This window comes from Trachymyrmex cornetzi, unplaced genomic scaffold, assembly GCF_001594075.2.
Source record: "Trachymyrmex cornetzi isolate Tcor2-1 unplaced genomic scaffold, Tcor1.1 scaffold92, whole genome shotgun sequence".
Taxonomy (NCBI): Eukaryota; Metazoa; Arthropoda; class Insecta; order Hymenoptera; family Formicidae; genus Trachymyrmex; species Trachymyrmex cornetzi.
The window spans coordinates 1805446-1825443 of record NW_017300267.1 but is presented as its reverse complement, the minus strand read 5'-3'; the positions used below and the strand labels follow the sequence as shown (position 1 = coordinate 1825443).

The window sequence follows — 19998 nt, the reverse complement described above, 5'->3', positions numbered from 1 at the left end:
GCAGTTTTTCTGTAAAGTTGATAGTATTTGAGTAAAAAATTATTCAAGACCAATATTTTGCAATTCTTAGTAATTAATATCTTGTTAACTATTGCTGACACCTCAAAATGGTACAGGACTTTTTGATTCAGTACAGGCTGTTCTACCCACGTATGACAAAAAATGCGGTAGTCGCCAAACACCCTGTATATATTATATATAGGTATATGAAACAAAAAATTGTAATGTGAGACCCCGTTTTATCTATTTTTTGTGGAATTTTTTATTTTATAGTTTATGATCGAGTTGTTAGATTAACAGAACAATAAAGATGGAATCACACATATTCAATTTCTTGAATAGTAAGCATGCACGCATGCATGCTGCTATGTTTGATTTAATACATACAGTTTAACGTTTACATAAAACTATGAAATTAGCAATTATTTCTTTTGATTAATGCATGCAAGGAAATAAGCTACGAAGTAATCCATAATAAATATAAAAGTTATGTATATTGTTCATGCAGCGCTCAATGCATGAACGAATTCTAGCATACATCAGAGGCAGGCATGACTCTATGCATGCTATCATTCAAGAAATCGAGCATCATGTGATTCCATCTTAAGAGTCGAATAAATAATGATATCAAATAAACTATAATCAAATAATTTAATCTCAGTTTAATATATAAAACACATTTAAAGTAATTAAGGCGATCTTAAAGCGAAGCTCAAACTCCGAAGAAGTCACCAGAAGTCGCTGTTTTTCCAGCGTATCGACATGTCTTTGAAGGGTGCATTCCGAGTTTCGCATAAAGCGCATGAAGCATCATTTGTCCTTGTTGTTCACCAAATAATAAAGAAGGTTAAAACGATACGTCGTGCGCTTTATGCGTAACTTGAAACGCACCCATATACTTCTTAATACTTCGACACCAATATATTTCACGCACCTATGATACACGCAGTCGTATGTTCGTGTCAATTTTCGTAGAACAAATTCGTCGCGATAAAGCGTCTAAGACTAATTCTAAGAACTCGACGTTATTTGTTCGTGCAAACTACGTGTTTATGGATTACTATTTCGTAAGTACAGATTGCAAAACTTTCGTATCGAACAAATGTTGCCACGACTTGATAGCTTGAGACGCTATATCACACTAACAATAAGAAATGATAAAAAATATTTTAATTTCGAAAGTTTTGGTCTTTCTCGGCATAAACTCTATCTCACGAACACATATTAATGCGTATACTCTAAAAATCCTTGATTTAATTTACTCCATAATAATTGCTTCATACAGCACTGTAGAAAAAAATGGCTCAGGACATTTCAACTCAATTTTAGACCAGGATTAGCACTATATAATTAGTGTCCGCTATTTAAGAAACACCTTGTATAATTATTATTACTAACATTATAGTAGTAATAATCATAATTTTAATAATAATAATATAAATAGTAACTTATAAATAGTAATTTTTGAGAGAATAAAAGTTCAAATATGGCTAGTTACAGTCTACGTTTAGATAGTTATTTCTTCATGAGTCGCGCATGAGGTAATATAAAGCTAAAAATACACGATGCTCGATTTTTTTTTATTATATACATGCCTGCTTTGATGTATGCTAGAATATAACGTTCATATATTAAGCGCGGCATGTAGATATGCATGACTTCTGCATTTATGTATTACTTCATAGCATGTTTCCTCCAATCAAAAGATTAAAAACTGTCACGTGATCGGACAGGCGATTGACTGCGATTGACAGCATCTTCAGCACAGAAACAATTGTACTAATTTCGTAGTTATCTGTCAAACGTCAGACGGCATGCATCAAAGCAAACATAGCATCATACACACGTGCCTTTAGTTCAAAAAGTCGAGCATCGCGTGTAATCCTAAGGCTGGTAAGCGCGCATTTCAGCGTGTTTTCACAGGTGACCATCTAAACGTAATTTGTAATGGGCCATTTAAATCCTTATATCTCAGAAACTATTGCTTAAAATAAAAAACTACAATTAACTTTTTGATTTAAATTTTTTATTTCTTGCTGTAATATGTTTAGTCGCTATTTATAATTTTGGAAACCTCTTTATATATGTACAAATATACATCGGTTTATCGCTTCTTCAATAACTATAGCTTAATTCTTTAGGCTTTTTATTATTAAGTTTAATTTTTTATGATATACGTATTTCAATTATATACTTGATAATATATTATGATTTTTCTCTGCTTAAATTACACGTAAGTGTAAGTTGATTTTGTTTATACGAACAAAATCGAATACAGAGAGAGAAAATCTGCATATCAGAACTCCAAAAAATTAATAACGTTATATATTTAAACATTTATTTAGAAAAAATGTATCACAAACTTTTAAAAATTGGCTTATACAAATATTATGCAATTATACTTGTTACGATATGTAATTGTATATCATAACAAGAGGATCAACCAATCAGAATCTTTCCTTTTCTTCTATTTCACGAAAAAGAGGAACTTTGATTGGTTGATTTTCTTATGCACTATACGTTATGCAAAAGTCTGTGCTGCGATCTTAAAGAAAAAGTTATGTGATTGATGTTCACAATAAGAAGTAATCTGATACTGACCTACTTTTCTATAAGATTCCCGCTATTGAGGGCGAAGGGAGAGGGGGAAAAGAAAACAGAGATTACAGACCTTATGGCCCGTATATTCAGAACGTATGTCGTTTTATCGCTAAAAATGCACTTTCATTTCTGAAATTCTATAATATGCGTAACGTAAAATATAATATGTTAGCGCGTTCTAAATACGGGTCTAAAATAAGTATAAACTTATTATAGAAGTAATTGCTATAGTTTCTGCAAAGATATCATAAAAAATGTCCAAAAATGTACATTGCACATATCAATTAAACATATGGCGTGTTCATATTACATCATCACAATTAAAAATAATATGATTTTTTTATTCAGACCGACAAGAATTAAACAGTAAGTATAAGCGTATTCAGGTCTATGATGGTCAAAGCTAAATCTTTTTTGCCTAAATAATTCCCAGTGAATTATCTATATCCTATATATATACATGCATATACATATATCATATTTTTGTAGTTATTCGAACTGAGCGCTGAAATTTTTCCGGACTTTATCTAACGCAATTAAACTACTGCAATAATATCACAAGTTAAGAATAGACCGAAAAAGTGTAAACAAAAAAAGATAATCGTGTACTAAATAGTAAACCGAGTTTCGAGACAAACAACGATAGCATCGCACACAATCATTGAAATAGTGGAAGCTGTCAAAGAAGCCTGAGTAGTTACCAGAGAATAGCGAGAAGTAAACGAGTTCTTCGAGGTTGAAGAAAGGATTTCTACACTATTACTCAAAAGTATTTACCCATCTCAATTATTGTACGTATCTTTTTTGTACGTCTAAGTTCCAATTCTATTACTATACTCTTTTATTTATACATTACATGTACAGAATATTGCATAAAGACCGTGATAATACACAAGGATAGATTCCTGAGATCGTATTTCGAGATGAAAATCATACCAAAATGTAGACGCTTTAATAACGTTTTAATTATAAGCATTTACACAATTAACCGAATCACTTAAAGTTTATGTGGGTTTATTTGGTGGGTGTGATTGGCTAACCACTACATTCGAAATATGTTCCGTTATAGTTAAAGTTAGTGAAATTAAAATATTAATTTTTTTAATTTTATTCTTAACGTAACACTGTTGATTTTTATAGCAATTTAGTAAATACAATTTTTATATCTTAAAATGATTGAGAAAGTAGTTGATTTTTTATAATCCTAGTTTCAACAATATTCGAATATTTGTACTACCTTTACCTGATTAATAATCTTATTCACCTTTTTTCAGATTATTAACAAAGAAAGTTCGATTAGTGTAAAATCCAAAATAATCTATCATGCTTTACTTTTACGTATTCATTTTCACATTTTACAAATTTTATGAGACAGATACGTTTCTATTGAGAACAAATCGGTTACTATTAATACTAAATAATTTATTATTCATTATACTAATATATCTTTAACCGCACAGTAAAAAAAAATTTTTTAAAGTTAAAAAGTAAGTTAAATAAAGCCGAGTTCTTGATAAATATCGGAAATAGGGACAGCTTCCAGAGGTCTTCACGATAACCTTTAAAAGTATGTCCTGTCTGGAATAACTTGATTATGTTGTAGCGACGTTGCAAACTACAGATAATATAGATGTATAAAATTGAAAAATTCTAAAAATATTCAAAATTATAATAAATTAATTATTTATGTATAAATTGTTAGACTTATGTTGGAATATTCATTAGGTGATTTCAATTCAGTAAACCTTATGTGCTAATAATGGACATGCAAAAAAGATACATACAGTATTCAAAAAGTTATTGTATATTAAATTTTCTTTTTTAATAATTACTGATATTAGTATATTTTCTTCCTGGTCCAATCTCTGGATGGTTATTATTAAAACATGAAATAAGCAGTGTTACGCTTTATTTTTAAAATCACGTAGAAAAAAATAAATGTCATAACATTTTAATATTTAAATAACAAATTGAATGTAAAACTTGTTACAGGAGATGAATCGATCGGCTAGATACGCATCGTTTAGTGAAACCGGCCTCGATGGTAATTTTGTCACAATATATATTAAAAAAGTTTTTTACAATAATTGAACTTATCAATCACAGGTCCTCCTCCTCTTCTTTCTCCCTCCCCTCCCTCTGCCCCTCGCTCAAGCCATCCCGCCCTCCCTCCCTCCCTCCCCCATCTCTCTTCCTCCGTCCCTCTCACTCCTTCCTGTTGCAATTGTCAAGACAAATATTAGTGCATTATTGTCATTTATCCTGCTTTACGTAGACAATTACTTATAAATTCTGCTTATGACTAAATATGCCTTTTTTTCTTCTTTCCTATCAAGCAATTAATAATTCTTCATAAATTATTATATTTTAAATAAAAACAGTAAAATGTTATTTTTCAAATAAATATAATATTGTTAATTTTTTTAAATAAAAGAAATATATAAATATTGATTTAAATATTTTTAGGACCCGATCAAGTACTATTTACGAACGCAGATAGCACGTGTAATGCCGACGGCAGAGTACGCATAAAGTTAGATAGCAATGAATCCAATTCATACCAACCCGTGTCAATCCCTGGAGCTTTGACTAAAACAGCAAAGCTTTACCCTAATCACATAGCGTTGGTGTCTAGACCTGATGTCAACGGCAAAAGAGCCACGTATACTTTCCAGTATGTACAAAAAAGTTACAAAGCTATTGTTTCCTTTATCATTAGAACAAGTAGAGTATTATTACAACGAGAGAAATTTGAGTCGAAAGTAAAACAAATAAGTTGTAACACTTATATTTAAAAATGTTATGTTATAAACAAAATACACAAACGTTGAGAGCAGATAGAAATTTATAATATAAAAAATGAGACAAAACATTTATCTCTGTTGTACAGTTCTGTATTTTGTTTATAACGTTTTTTTTATATAAGTGTTAGAACTTACCTGTGTTCCTTTTGATCCCAGTCTCCTCTAGTATATGTAGATATAATAAAACTTGCACAACTAATTTCTCTACATATATTTTTGCACAGTAAAAAACATTTTGTATTTATGTTGAAACCAATCCTTATTCAAATTTTTGTGTTGAATTTTTAACATACCCAAGTTTTAATTTAACATAATGTGATCGTGTTATTTGAATATTTTGTGTTAAATTTAAATTTAACATTTCTCAGTATTAAAATAACACAATTTATAGGTAAACAAATAACGTGAAAATAATGTAGTTTTAAAGCACAAATTCTAAGAATAAATGAATAAAATATTGATTTAATATATTATAAATGTTAATTTTATTGAAGAAGGCATTTAAATTTCTAGTATTGATTGTGTTTCTCACATATACGGTCTAAAAATAAAAATATTGTTTATTGAAGAAGTATGTTCTGTTCAACTCTAGTTACATATTTTATATGTAAAAAGATACAGATATTTTGTGTTATTTTCTCCTTGTAACAGTAAATATCTGTTAAATATATGTATTGCGTTAAATATCACAGGCATCGTCTAAACTAAAAATGTAAAACTAGCATCTAATTTCAGTTAAATTTAACATTATAAATGTGTCAATTTAACATGTGTCAATTTAAAATTTGTTTTTAAATTGTGTCAAAGCATTTCTTGTGTTAATTTTTTACATAATATTTGTGTTACTTTCTAACATATTCATCTTTCGTTAAATTTGGGTGGACCATTTGAGACATGCGAAATGTGATAAATTTAACACAAAAGTTTTTACTGCGTACAAATATATTATAAATATAAATATTGTTTTTGTTCAGATTCTTTTTTCTGTTCTTTCCAATCTGATTTACAGGAAAATTCGATGAATTCAGCAATTACATTTACTGTGATAAGTGGTACAATCAATTATATACAATTTACCCAATTTTGTTAATTTGTATTACAGGGAATACGAGTCTACTGTAAGAATTATCGCAAAAGCGTTTCTAAGGTTAGGTTTAGAACGATATCATAGCGTCTGCATAATAGGATTCAATAGTCCGGAATGGTTCATTGCCGAACTCGCGACTATATACGCTGGGTAAAAGAGTTTGATTGTTTGTACAACTATATAAATAAGCATCACGTACGATATAATAATTTACATGCATATACTATTTACATATTATCACAATATACATGTATTATTTATATAGCTATACGATATTAAAAAGCGATATTAAGCTTTGCTTATTTTTAAACAAATAGATCATCATTTTTTTTTAGTGGAATCGCTATAGGGATTTATACCACAAATTCTCCGGAGGCATGCCAATATTGCGCTGAACACAGTCGAGCAAATATAATAGTTGTTGAAGATGAAAAGCAATTGCAGAAAATCTTACAAATAAAACACAATTTGCCCCACTTGAAAGCAATTGTTCAATATGACGGCATACCTACCGAAAAGGATATTTTAAGCGTAAATTGATTATCATACTTCTCTAAAATCTCTTTATTATGTACTTTTTAGTACATATAACTTATTACCATTTATTATTTCTCAGTGGAGCGATTTATTGGACATAGGTACGAGAGAATCGGAGAATAAATTATCATATGTGTTAAAGACGATAGGCGTAAACGAATGTTGCATTGTAGTGTATACGGTACGTTAAATTTATCACAATTAATCAAATTACGACTACTATAATATTTAATGTACTATTTTCTGCAATCTTTACAGTCGGGAACAGTTGGAAATCCAAAAGCTGTAATGTTAAACCATGATAATGTATTGTTCAACATGCGGACATTGGTACCAGTGCTACATATGAAAGAAAAATCTGAAGTTATAGTCAGCTATTTGCCATTATCTCACATTGCAGCACAGGTAAGATATTTCAAATAGGATAATATACTACAAAATTAAAAAACCCATAAAATTACTTGTCCTATCCTTTAAAACCAAGAAAATTTTAAAGTAGATTAACTTCGTTAAAAATCATCACAATAACATTTAGAAAAGCATTTTACACCTTGAACTCTCTATTTTTCGGATCGATACGATTTTTTTTCATCGAATTCGTTTTTGCTTTAATGTTGAATAGTTCGATGAAAGAAAGAATCGTATATGATGCTCAACAGAAAAGTAAATTAAAGGTAAAGATTCATTCTTTCAAATGCTATACTGTAAAGGTAAAGATTTACTCTTTCAAATGCTATACCGTATTTGTGTATAATTTTTATTTCGCACTAAGCTTCGTAAAAAATTTAAGATTTGACGTATTTTCATTTGTGTCTGTGTAACTTTATAAAATATCAGTAAGATTATTTTCTAACATATCGATCTGAAAAGTAGAGATTTGAAGCAGTAAAATGCTTTTTTAAACATCTGGTTATGATCATTTTCGATGAAGTTATTCTAACTTGAAATTTGTCTGTTTTTGGAGAATAGAATAAATGATCTTTTAATTATGTTTTGTTTATTTCAGATTTCTAAGTAAAAATATTTCAATCAACATAAAATTAATTTTCACATATGTTAATTACACAGAGTTGAAAGTAACATGTTACTTGTAACGGCATTACCATCACTTTTTTTTAGTAACGAATTGGTAACAATGTTACATTATATATATAATATATATATATATATATATATACACACACTATATATAAATTTAGTAACAGTAATGATAACGCAGTTTTATTTTAATTATTAGAAACGGTAACGAATATAATCGTTATTTTTATCGTTTTAGATACTTCGTGTAGAACATAACTTTCTCAATCCTGAAATTATATCTAAATATCTATTATAATTTGAAAAAAATAGTTTATAATGTTTTCATTAATTCCAGCTAATTGACGTCATACTAAACATTAGGTTAGCGAGCACAGTATACTTTGCAGACCAAAGTGCATTAAAGGGTACGTTAATAAATACGTTACTTGTGGCGCAACCGACTATTTTTCTAGGAGTGCCCAGAGTATGGGAAAAGATATATGGAAAAATGCAAGAGAAAGCGTATAGTAACGGTGTAATAAAAACATGGATTGCTAAATGGGCAAAAGAACAAGCTCTTCGTTATTATACAAATAAAATAAATGGTATAGATTGCAAACAATGGGGCTATGTCTTTGCAAAATGGCTCGTTTTCGACAAAGTCAAGGCAGCATTGGGTTTAAATAAGTGCTACCTCTGCATTACTGGAGCAGCACCCATAAATATCGATATTAAAAGGTATTTCTTGAGTTTAGACATACCTTTAATAGAGATGTATGGAATGTCTGAATGTGCCGGGCCTCATACAATAAACGACTTTAAAAATTATAGGTAAATTATACTGCTTTTATTATTTATACTGAATTTATAAAAATATTTAAAACTTTTTTTTAAAATATACTTCACAATATGTTTATAAAATATATTATTCCTTATATGTTAGCATGGTTGGCGTGGGAAAATCTGCACCTGGGTTATATATAAAATTAGATAATATTAATGAACACGGCGAGGGAGAAGTTTGTATGAGTGGACGACACATATTTATGGGTTATTTAAAGCGAATCGAAGAAGCCAAAGATAAAGATGGCTGGTTGCATACTGGTGATTTCGGTAAATTTGATTCAAACGGGAATTTGTTTATTACTGGTAAACATTTTTTACGCCTATTGATATTATGTAATCGTCATTATGTAATACTTGTTAAAAATAACATTATTCAACAAAAAAAGATATCAGAACGAGATTAGTTATTTTCTGTAGTTTTTTTGGACTATAAATCCTAATTGCTCTATCACGCCACAATTTTGAGATCAATTGAGATTACAAAAAGTGTTATTTTAGCGTATTTTCTCACATCAATATATAATATAATTACAATATGTGACCTACTTAAAAAATTTTATTGCAAAATAAAGTATAGTGTTAGGACTTTCAATATACTCCAAATGATTATTTAATATTGACTATAATTAGTAACATATTCATGATTAAAGTTAAGGTCTATTGCGGAAAAACTATGAATTTTATCAAACAGCTTTCAATTATATTTATTTAAATCTAAGGGTTTTTTTAGGCTACTGAATACGAATCCGCGATATCAAAATTGACCAACTCAAAGGGTCTAAAAACTCTTAAGTTTAAATAAACATAATTACAATAGTTATTTGATAAATCATCAAAGATTTAATTCATGCAAGCTTTTCCGCAATAAACTGGTAATATTTTTGGAATTCTCTTTAGATTATAACGTGATGGAACAATTTGAAAAAATGGATTCGTGTGTACCTATTCGGCATCCAAAAAACTATAAAAAATAACCATTTCGATTTTCGAAAAGAAGATTTTTTTGTTGAGCAGTGTAATATATCACGCATGTAAGGGAGACCGGGGCTGGTTGTTGTACGGGGTTGATTGTCAAAATGCTTATAACTCAAACAAGACAAGGCAGAAAAATCTCTTTTTTTGACTGTAGATAGCTGATATAATATTAATTTGTTGTGTAAAATGGTTTGCACCACAAACATATATATTATTTATAGCGATTTTTGAGAAAATGAAGTCGATGAGTAAATTTTTATAATCACCTATTTTGTTGTCTGACAAGTCTTTGGCGTTATTAATCGTAATATCCCTGTATTCATAGAAAATGACATGTCTTAGAAGATCTTTGCTACAATTAAATAATCATTATTCTGACTAAGTTTGTGAATATAATCTCTTTTATTAAAAATGGCTATGTGGGGTAGATTGACCAAAATGAGACGAGGTTAGATGACAATTAATTTTAATATCTTTAAAGGACACATTTTCAGAGAATATACTTACAAATATATTATATTTCATATAGATATATGTTTTTTCATTTTTCATATATGTAGAAACTATGGTACAAAAACAAATTACGTATTTTATGATTAAAATAACTATTTTATTTGTATTAATACTATAATTACTATTATTTCTCAAAATATAGAATTGATATTAAAATAAAAATTGTGTTTTTTATATGTGTTGTCCATAACAAATATGCAATCCTAAAACGTGTAACAATCAACCTAGAACACGGGGTTAATTGTCATATTTTCGCAGCTTCATTTAAAATTAAATAACTTATTTTTATGATATGATGAATTCATGAGAGTAATATTTTTTTAATACCTAAAGGATGTAGGTATATTGTAATGTATATATAATAACATTTCAAAATCAGGCATCCACTTTTTTCTAAAAATCAGTAATCAAAAACTGTGACAATCGCCCTGGTCTCCCCTACATATGTTATGTTAGCAAATATATATATATGTAATTTTTACTTTTTACATTCATAGGTAGAATAAAAGAACTTGTAATCACAAGTGGAGGGGAAAATGTGACATCATACAATATAGAGCAAGCAATATTGTCGGAATTATCATATTTAAGTAATGCCATGGTGATTGGAGATCAAAGGAAATATTTAACAGTCCTTGTTACACTTAAGGTACAATGCGAGAAAATAAAAATATATAAATTTAAAATTATAAATATCCAAATACGTTTTTTTTTCCCAGAGTAATATGAATGAAGAGACTGGCGCGCCATTAGATACGCTGGCGCCAGATGTATTAAAATGGGCACAGTCTATTGGTAGTAGCGCCAAAACAGTTACAGAAGTCATAAACTCTCGTGATGTAGTCGTAAGTTTTAAAAGTTACTTATATAATTAATATTATTTAACATTGTGCATAAATAACAAATTTTTTTATTTATTTTTTAAGACGAATCAAAATCGAACAAATAAATGCGAACAATATCACAAATAAACAACTTATTATACATACTTTAAGACTCCTGAATAATCACTACAGTCGTATTGAATCGTGATGTCAGAAGCGAGAAATGACACGTTAATTTTTGTTACGTGCCATTTGTAAATAAAAACAATTTGGATAAAACAAAATGATGAAATAGTTTTAAAACAATTGTAAAAATGGATAACTATCTTTATCCCCCCTAACAAAACGCTTCTGACGATTCAATACGATTGTGGTGACTACTCAGGAATCTTAATGAGTGCAAACGACATGGCCAGTGGCAGCACTCGTCTTTGTTTATTTAATCTGGATATTTAAATATTAGAATATGTTTCTTGTTAGGTATATGGAGAAATCGACAAGGCAATTAAGAGAGCAAATATGCAAGCTATAAGTAATGCTCAAAAAGTACAGAAATTCGAAATTCTTCCCCATGATTTTTCGATTCCAACCGGTGAATTGGGACCCACCTTAAAGCTTAAAAGGAATGTAGTTCAGAAGATATACGCTGATTTAATAGACAAAATGTATGAATAAAATTTTATACTACTGTCTTATTAAGATTCATAAAGTTTTTACAATATGTATAGTTACCTAAAGATTAAAGCTTATCAAGAGATTCATGAATGAAATTCATTTGTGTATTAAGTGATCAATACAGATCACATTAGTTGAAAAGTCACGAATTGTATTGGTAGCATTGAGCAGACACGATTATACAGCCATTTAGTAACGTGAAGCACTGGAGTGGTGAAACGTGAATATACTGTAAATCGTATTATAAAAATAATGCGCTCGAACTGTTTGGAGAGTTTCGCCATCACTTTTATCTTCGTCGTCACAATATTGTGCCGTCAGTCCATACAATTCAAACTTGGATTAGGAATTTTAAAGAAACAATCTTAACATGAAAGAAGACAACAAATCGCACGAGCAAATGCGGCAAAGGACCGTGATAACCAAAATAAAAGTGACGGCGAAATTTTTACGAGCAGTTTGGGTATTATAGTCGTTATATTTTTATAGTTTGTACAATTTCATATATATATCTGTTGCTTACCATTCCAACGCTTATGTTTATTAAATAACATCGAGATTATACACTAATGTGTGGTTAATCCTATCAACATAATTCATGACCCTATATATATATTTATATATATATATATATATATATATATGTTTAATGAAAATAATTCTAAAACTAAACTTATATTTTTAGCCTATCTAAATATAAATTTCTTCGCACAATAAATATAAAAATATTTTTCTCACTTTATGTTAAACTTTTTTTATGTCAATCAAGATGTTAAAGTAAAAAAATTTTGAAAATATTTATAATTATATAATGTCATTGTAATGAAAAGTAACGTATAATTATTGTAATGGAAAGGTAAAAGTAAATAACAGAAAAGATTTTATAATTGCAATATATTACTAAATGTAGTTACAATAAGCAAAACTGTAGTTATGTTTAAAATTTGTGTGTGTGTGTGTGTGTGTATGTGTGTGTTCATACTACATATTTTTATAGTAAATACGGCTTTTCATAAGAAAATAGTCTTACTAAGAGCGCATCACAGCAGCTTTGGAAATGCAGATCTGTATATCTTCTTACTCTCAATCTTATCATGCACAAGTGGATTATACTCGAATTATCATGATTATGTATCATCAAAATAAGTTTTCCTGTTCTTATATATTTATTATTACTCTGCTCAGTTATTTCTCTCACATTATCAATATAAATTTTTATACATGTGCACGTAGAATGCATAATTATTGCTGGCTAACAATGTATCTTAAATACTTGTGCAATTTTATTTTTAATTCTTTAACTGTAACTCTCGGATAGAATTATAATTTTCAACGTAAGAATATCCACATAGTAAATAATTAAGAAGAACATAATATGTCAAAGCTGATACTTGGTTAATTCCATATATAAAACTTACAGCATTGTGGCACATACGTATAGAACACTGTTTTCAATAATATTACAGATCCTGTTTTGAGAATAAGCGGCTAAAAAATAGTTGATTTCCTATATATAAAGACATGAGAATTTTATGATAGTGTAAAATATTTTTTGTGAAAGATCTTCAAAATATTTTCGAGCATAAAATTATACAAGCCTCCAATTATTTATAAATGTACCATATTACTCCACCATCCAAACATAAGGTTAATTAACAATATGTATTTTTAGAAGTGATAGAGAAGTATACAGATTTATGATGTTGATGTATTGAATTTTTGTTGGATAATAGATGTTTTTCGCTGTGGTACTGTTTCTGGTGTTGGTATAGCATCTCCTGTTGGCAGAACACCAGCTGGCTTTGGCTTGGCTGTAGACTTTTGTTTCGCCATTTGATAATCCCCAGAATCAAAATATTTTTGCTGAAAACATTGAAATTGTGAATCATTTCAAGAAATCAAAAGATTAAAAAGAATAAATGATTGTTTTCGTAAAAACGTTGAAACTCTATAGTCTCTATACGATAATTAGCAGAATTGATATTTACCCCTTTGGCTAGCCTTTTTTGCAAAAATGCAGAATGACCACCAAATGGCCGACCAGCTGCATTTGGAAACTTTGCTTTTAATTTTTCTTCTTCCAATTTTTCTATAGCGCTCGACGACAGCTATATATAAGAAAATCTTCAATGAGGATCAATCTATTTATATACATGTATGACTGTTGTACATGAACAAAGTTTCATGTAAATAAAATTTTAATAAAGATTGTTTCTACTCATATATTTCTTAAATCTTCTAAAATTCAGATTAATGTGAGCAACATATATCTGTTTTATTATTATACAATCCTAACATGCTTAGCATGAGTAAGCTACGAATAGATATAGCTCTCCAAATATTTACATATAACAGTGCAGTGCAAGAAAATTCCAGCACAATCAAATCACTTGTAATAAATGAAGCAACATACAACAATTTTCTAATAAAATAAAATGCTATTGCTCTCTGTGATGAGGTTCTGATAACTTATCGAAAAAACCGCTGCAGTTTCCCCAGTTTTCTTAATACACTAATTTATACAATACATTACATTTTTAGTAAATTAATTCTATCTTCGTAATTAGTCGCTGTACGATTAATAAATCTCGGCAACTTGCCTCTGTAGTCGGGCTCTGCACATTCGTCTGATCGTCACTCATCTTCGCAGATTTCAAACACCTCTCGTCAGCGATCGCTTGTCTTCCAACCAGTTACCTTTCGGATACTAATTTCGACACTCACGCATATAACGTACATAAGCTAAGTGGGCGCGACGTAATAAACGGCAGCGTCTCTCAATCGTCAAGCGGGTCGTTTCTCCACCGTATTCCCTACAAAGAGGATACGTGCACCATAGGAGTTCCAACGATCGTCAACGAGATTGTTTTCATACACGAACGGTGAAAACGGCGTCACATGCAGAGCCATTGGCCATATGTTCCCGGACCGGTGACCGTTACGGCGTTATCGACGTTCGCTCAGTTCGCTGCCGTTCGCATCAGTTCGCATGGCCGGTTTCCATGCGCAGCAATTCAATCTGATTCTCATAGGGCGACTCCGATTAATGAATCGGCGATTAGTTCAATGTTATGAATTACTCCAACAGAATTATTATTTATTAGACCAGTGCTATCCGAGCAGAGGTGTGCACAAATAATTTTGACGTCCCAGAAGGATACGTTATACATGTATGTATTTTATTATATATATTAAAAGTAGCATCATATATAATAGTGATTGATAATCACCGATTGACTTAAGTTTTGCAACTTCTTGGTCGAAGTTGTCCATATATAGGCTGCTTTCCATTTGATGACACAAGTCGACACAAATGTCGTTCTATCCTTCTTGATATTCAGAGAGTGACAAAGATAGAACGACACTTGTGTCGATTTGTGTCGACTGTGTCTCTTAAAAGGAAAGCAGCCTTAGTAACAATTTCGAGTAAATTTGATTTAAATTGTTTAAAGTAATATTTTCAATTATAATATTTTATCGTCCTAATTTCTTAATTTTATCTATCTTTTTGTGTAAAAAAAATTTAATTTATCCATGTTAGCATCTAAGATTCTTTTTTTTTTACTTAAAATTAATTAATAAAATATAAATATTTTTATTTGGTAAGTTAATCGTTGATTAAGTTAATCGCAATTTGGTCATTCTTGAATAAATCCAATTTTCACCATCAGATGCTGTAAACCACTATAAATAAATTGAGATCACGTGACTACGCTTTTGAAGTCTCATGAAACGGCACCTTTAGGATGCGTTCCATTTAACGTTCGCAACGCTCGCAAGTCATCATTTTTCATCCTTCTTATCGTTAAATATTAAATAAACAATTAAACGCAGCCAATCAACAGGCTTGAAGAACTTATCGTACGACAAAAAATAGATGAATGTAATATTAGCCCAATCCGCGACAATGGCGCCAGTTGATCTTTGACTCAGGTTCCGCTATGTTCAAAGTGAACGGTGGTGTGTGATGGACGTGACTCGTCGCGCATTCACATGGTATACTTACGGCGAGACGACAAGACGGTTCCAGAGCATTCCGGGATACTCACGGAGAGAGTGACGCGCCATGAACACGTTAATTCACACCAAAATGATTGCCGGTCACGGTGGAGTCATTGTTCGACGTATGTGTCACCGTGCATTACTTCACGTCCTATTATAGATCAGCGCGATTTTATGCGATAACTTTTTTGTAATACTTGTTGAAGTAAAATACCTCATCATTATTATCGTTACATTTATGTAACGATAGGTAATACGTACCCCACCGTGAAATTAATGTGTCCTATTTAAAATGTCAACATTTCCCCAAATTCCCCTATCAAATATTCCATTACGATATAGTCACGTTTAAATCTAAAAAAACGTGGGCTGATAGGTTATGTTCCAGTTTTTTTTTACAATATAAATTTATATTTTTTTAAGAGCGTATCATCTTTTTTTGTTGCTCCATTTTGCAATCATGGAAAATTTTGTTATTCGTTGTTTATGGAATATTTAATTCTTACTTTAATTCTTTATTCAATTATTAATAGGAAAAGCAAAATATTTATTACTGTTAAAAATAATTTCTAATTTACGCTAGGATTAAATAAGCTAAATTGTTTTGCTGCGTACTAATTTACACTAGGATTAGATAAACTAAACTATTTTGCTCCATACTTTATAATTATTAAAAAAATTAAAAACATCTAATCCTATATTTTCAGGGTACTCCCCGTTTAAATTATGGTACAATACCAGTCATACAATTGGTAGCATATCTTTAATTTATACACGTTTGAGAGATCCAAGAAGATTATTGCTGGAGCCTACAGTGCTACCAATGTATATTAATAATAAAAGCATGACATGTCTACAAATTCGTACCTTTTATGTAACTCCAAGTTGGAATGGCCAAGAGTCATCATCTAAAATTGAAGAAGCAGTGAAGAATATTAAAGAAGAAAAAGAACTTCAAAATAAGACAGTAGACAGTGTTGCCATGAAAAATATTGAGCAACCAAAAAAAGCTGTCGCTAAAGTTACAATATGGCAAAAAATTAAGGGCGAGATATTGCATTACTATCATGGATTTCGATTATTAGGTCTCGATATGAAAGTATCAGCAAAATTAATATGGAGAATTTTACATGGGAAGGAACTTAGTAGAAGGGAACATCGTTTGGTATGTTAAGCAGATTACATTTGTTATCAATTTTGGAGATGAAAAACGGCAGGAATTAAGTTTAACACCTAATATATCAGTAGGATACATATTAGTATTAAGATATTAATCAATCATATTTTCTGACAGCTGGTAAAAACAACTGGGGATATGTTCAGATTGATTCCATTCTCTGTTTTTATTATTGTTCCATTTATGGAATTTCTATTGCCAGTGGCAATTAAATTATTCCCTGGCATGCTACCTTCTACTTTTCAGACAGCAGTTGAAAAAGAAGATAAACTTAAGCAGGCTTTGAAGGTATAAAATACCAGATTTCAAATTCATTAAGATTAAAGCGGGGAGCACAGACTCTTGCATAACGCATAACACGTAATGCATAAGAATATGTACCAATCGAAGTTCTCCGTTTCTTTCCCTTCCATGTAATAGAGAACTCTGGTTGGTTCAATTTCTTATGCTTCATGTGTTATGCGTTATGCAAGAGTCTGTGCTCCCCGCTTAAGACATAAAATTTAATAAAAATATATATGCATAAACAGAATTTGACAAATACAATGTATATGAGTGTCACATAAAATAGTACAGTGACCTACATACTTTAGTAAAAGCTTAAGTATTATTTTAATAAATATCTTTTTTTTTATAAACAGGTCAAGATAGAAATGGCGAAATTTTTACAAAAAACATTGGACGAAATGGCGTTGCAATCATCAGATCACAAATCTGAAAAAGCTAAAGAGTTTGCAGAATTTTTCTACAAAGTACGGACAAGTGGTACTGTTGCGACCAACGAAGAAATTATGAAATTTAGCAAAGTTTTTGAGGATGAAATTACTCTAGATTCTCTCTCACGACCACAACTAATTGCTTTATGTCGTGTATTAGATGTGCAAACACTTGGAACTACCAATTTTTTAAAGTTTCTACTTAGGATGAGACTCAGAAGTCTTACTGCAGATGACAAAGTATGTATTCACGAAGGACAGTCTCCATTCTCTTTATGTAAAATTATTCTCTCTCTCTCTCTCTCTCTCTCTCTCTCTCTCTCTCACACACACACATTAAAATATCAAATCCTTTTTTTGATTATAATAGCTAATCGAGAAAGAAGGAGTTGAAAGCCTAACCAGAGCTGAATTGCAACAAGCTTGCAGAGCACGTGGTATGCGTGCTTATGGATTACCAGAGAGCAGATTAAAAGAACAATTATCACAATGGTTGGATTTAAGTTTAATTAAAAAAGTTCCACCCTCTTTATTATTATTATCACGAGCGCTTATGATACCAGAAACGATACCTATGTCGGACAAGCTAAAGGCAACTATTTCAGCCTTGCCTGATACAGTTGTGGCACGTACAAAAGGTGCTATTGGAGAGAAAGAAGGTAAAGTGGATCATAGGACCAATATCGAAATAATTAAAATGGAAGAGCGCAAAATTGAAGAAGAAAGGAAGGAAAAGAAAGAAGCTGAACCACAGCCCTCTATTCCGGAATCTAGTACTAAAACAGATGAAATTACCACTACTGATGTCAAAGTTTTGGAGCAAGCTCTAGATTCAATTGGCAAAGTTAGTAAATAATTAAAATATATATGCACACAAATAATTCTTTTATATATTTACAACATTCTTAATATTATATTATCTTATTTTTAGGATAATAAAACTATGGCTGTAGAGAAAGAAGAAATCAAGGAACTTAAAGAAGAAATGGCAGAGTATCAAGAAGATATTAAGGAATTGTATCAAATTAAAGCGGAAGCAAAAGGTCAAACAGACATAGAAAATATTAAAATATCAAAAGGTGCTAATAGACTTTTCAAAAAGGTAAATAAAATGATCTCAAAAATGGATGCCGTTTTGTTGGAGCTCGAACAATCCGAGAAAAAAGTTAAACAAAGAATCGAGTTGTTGGGTCCTGATGAGAAAAAGGATGCCAAAGATGTTGAAGAATTAGTTAAAATAGATGAGCTGGTTGCAGCCATTAAACAAATCCAAAGTGTACCCGATGAACATCGTTTAAAACGTATAGCAGAAATTTTAGGAAAAATTGATGACGATCGAGACGGTGCAATAAAAATAGAGGATGTATTAAAGGTACAAAACAAACTAAAAATTTTTATTAATTACAATAAGTATTATCCTACAAATAAGATAATATATAATAATATTGAAAATTTTGTAAATATTATATATAAACATGATTATACAACTTTATATCTATTTATTAATATTACATTTATTTATTGATATATTAATTACGTAATATAATTTTTACAGGTTGTAGAATTAATAGGTAAAGAAGATGTTAACTTAAGCAAAGAACAAGTAGACGAATTGATAGAATTAATGGATAAAGAAGAAGTATTAGAAGTAGAGGAACAAATACAAAAATCGTTGGAAAAGAATTCCAAGACCTCTCAAACAGAAGAGAATATAAAAGCTACACATAAATCTACGGTTCCAGCTACACCAGTAACAACTGAACCAGGATATGGAAAAGAGGAGTTAGTAGATGATGCTGCCAGAGAATCTAGTAAAACCTATGGAGATCAGAATATTGAAGAGGATAAACAGAAATCAACTGTCATTCTTAAAAGTGATTCCAAATCTGATGAGATAAAAAATCCTCCAATTACATCAGGTGTTCAATCAACAGCGAAAAAAGCAGAAGGTTCTAAACAACTGTGATTAGCGCACAAAGAAGTATAAATTAGTATATGTAATTATCAGCAATATTTTTACTGAAATGATGTTTGATATGGATCTTCGTCTTGTGTGTATCCCACATATTCTTTTCCTTAGAAAAATTTTTAATTTCTTCAAATAGACCAGTAGTAATATATTTAAAAAGATAAATCTTATATTGACACAAGGCACAAAGATGTCATTATTTAATTGGCCATAACTATTATGTTGTACATAGAAAAAACATATATTGAATAT

The 19998-nt window shown here is 30.2% G+C and overlaps 3 protein-coding genes across 6 annotated transcripts; 2 read left to right on the top strand and 1 right to left on the bottom strand.

Annotated features, from left to right (window-relative positions):
- The first annotated feature begins 3149 nt into the window (after positions 1 to 3149).
- On the top strand, positions 3150 to 12481 carry LOC108769608 (long-chain-fatty-acid--CoA ligase ACSBG2-like). 3 transcript variants are annotated; one of them, XM_018520652.1, is made up of 12 exons: positions 3150 to 3370; positions 4594 to 4645; positions 5068 to 5275; positions 6508 to 6642; positions 6828 to 7023; positions 7109 to 7210; positions 7288 to 7434; positions 8405 to 8880; positions 8993 to 9198; positions 10881 to 11032; positions 11103 to 11228; positions 11688 to 12481. In XM_018520652.1, the coding sequence occupies exons 2-12, from the start codon at positions 4597 to 4599 to the stop codon at positions 11880 to 11882; spliced, it is 1992 nt and encodes a 663-aa protein (XP_018376154.1). In that variant the 5' UTR covers positions 3150 to 3370; positions 4594 to 4596; the 3' UTR covers positions 11883 to 12481. The 3 variants fall into 3 exon arrangements, with proteins under 3 accessions (XP_018376154.1, XP_018376155.1, XP_018376156.1); XM_018520653.1 differs by having other exon boundaries at positions 3150 to 3392; XM_018520654.1 differs by lacking the exon at positions 3150 to 3370 and adding an exon at positions 4131 to 4168.
- A 317-nt stretch (positions 12482 to 12798) lies between these two features.
- Positions 12799 to 14869, bottom strand: endos (endosulfine alpha). Its single transcript, XM_018520584.1, has 3 exons — positions 14483 to 14869; positions 13871 to 13990; positions 12799 to 13745 (listed from the first exon to the last, which is right to left on the bottom strand). Exons 1-3 carry the CDS (start codon positions 14522 to 14524, stop codon positions 13578 to 13580), a joined length of 330 nt encoding a protein of 109 aa, XP_018376086.1. The 5' UTR covers positions 14525 to 14869; the 3' UTR covers positions 12799 to 13577.
- An 854-nt stretch (positions 14870 to 15723) lies between these two features.
- Letm1 (Leucine zipper and EF-hand containing transmembrane protein 1) lies at positions 15724 to 19998 on the top strand. Of its 2 annotated transcripts, none has more exons than XM_018520729.1 (7): positions 15724 to 16018; positions 16592 to 17049; positions 17179 to 17349; positions 17703 to 18017; positions 18148 to 18621; positions 18709 to 19149; positions 19333 to 19998. In XM_018520729.1, the coding sequence occupies exons 1-7, from the start codon at positions 15949 to 15951 to the stop codon at positions 19741 to 19743; spliced, it is 2340 nt and encodes a 779-aa protein (XP_018376231.1). In that variant the 5' UTR covers positions 15724 to 15948; the 3' UTR covers positions 19744 to 19998. The 2 variants fall into 2 exon arrangements, with proteins under 2 accessions (XP_018376231.1, XP_018376232.1); XM_018520730.1 differs by having other exon boundaries at positions 15725 to 16006.

Coding starts and splice junctions, on each gene's coding strand:
- LOC108769608 (XM_018520652.1), top strand. CDS start 4,597: ATGAATCGATCGGCTAGATACGCATCGTTTAGTGAAACCGGCCTCGAT. Junction 7,435..8,404: donor TATCTCACATTGCAGCACAG/GTAAGATATTTC, acceptor CATTAATTCCAG/CTAATTGACGTCATACTAAA. Junction 8,881..8,992: donor AACGACTTTAAAAATTATAG/GTAAATTATACT, acceptor CTTATATGTTAG/CATGGTTGGCGTGGGAAAAT.
- endos (XM_018520584.1), bottom strand. CDS start 14,524: ATGAGTGACGATCAGACGAATGTGCAGAGCCCGACTACAGAG. Junction 13,991..14,482: donor TGCAGAGCCCGACTACAGAG/GCAAGTTGCCGA, acceptor TCTTATATATAG/CTGTCGTCGAGCGCTATAGA. Junction 13,746..13,870: donor AAAAAAGGCTAGCCAAAGGG/GTAAATATCAAT, acceptor CAATGTTTTCAG/CAAAAATATTTTGATTCTGG.
- Letm1 (XM_018520729.1), top strand. CDS start 15,949: ATGAACACGTTAATTCACACCAAAATGATTGCCGGTCACGGTGGAGTC. Junction 16,019..16,591: donor TGTTCGACGTATGTGTCACC/GTGCATTACTTC, acceptor CTATATTTTCAG/GGTACTCCCCGTTTAAATTA. Junction 17,350..17,702: donor AACTTAAGCAGGCTTTGAAG/GTATAAAATACC, acceptor TTTTATAAACAG/GTCAAGATAGAAATGGCGAA.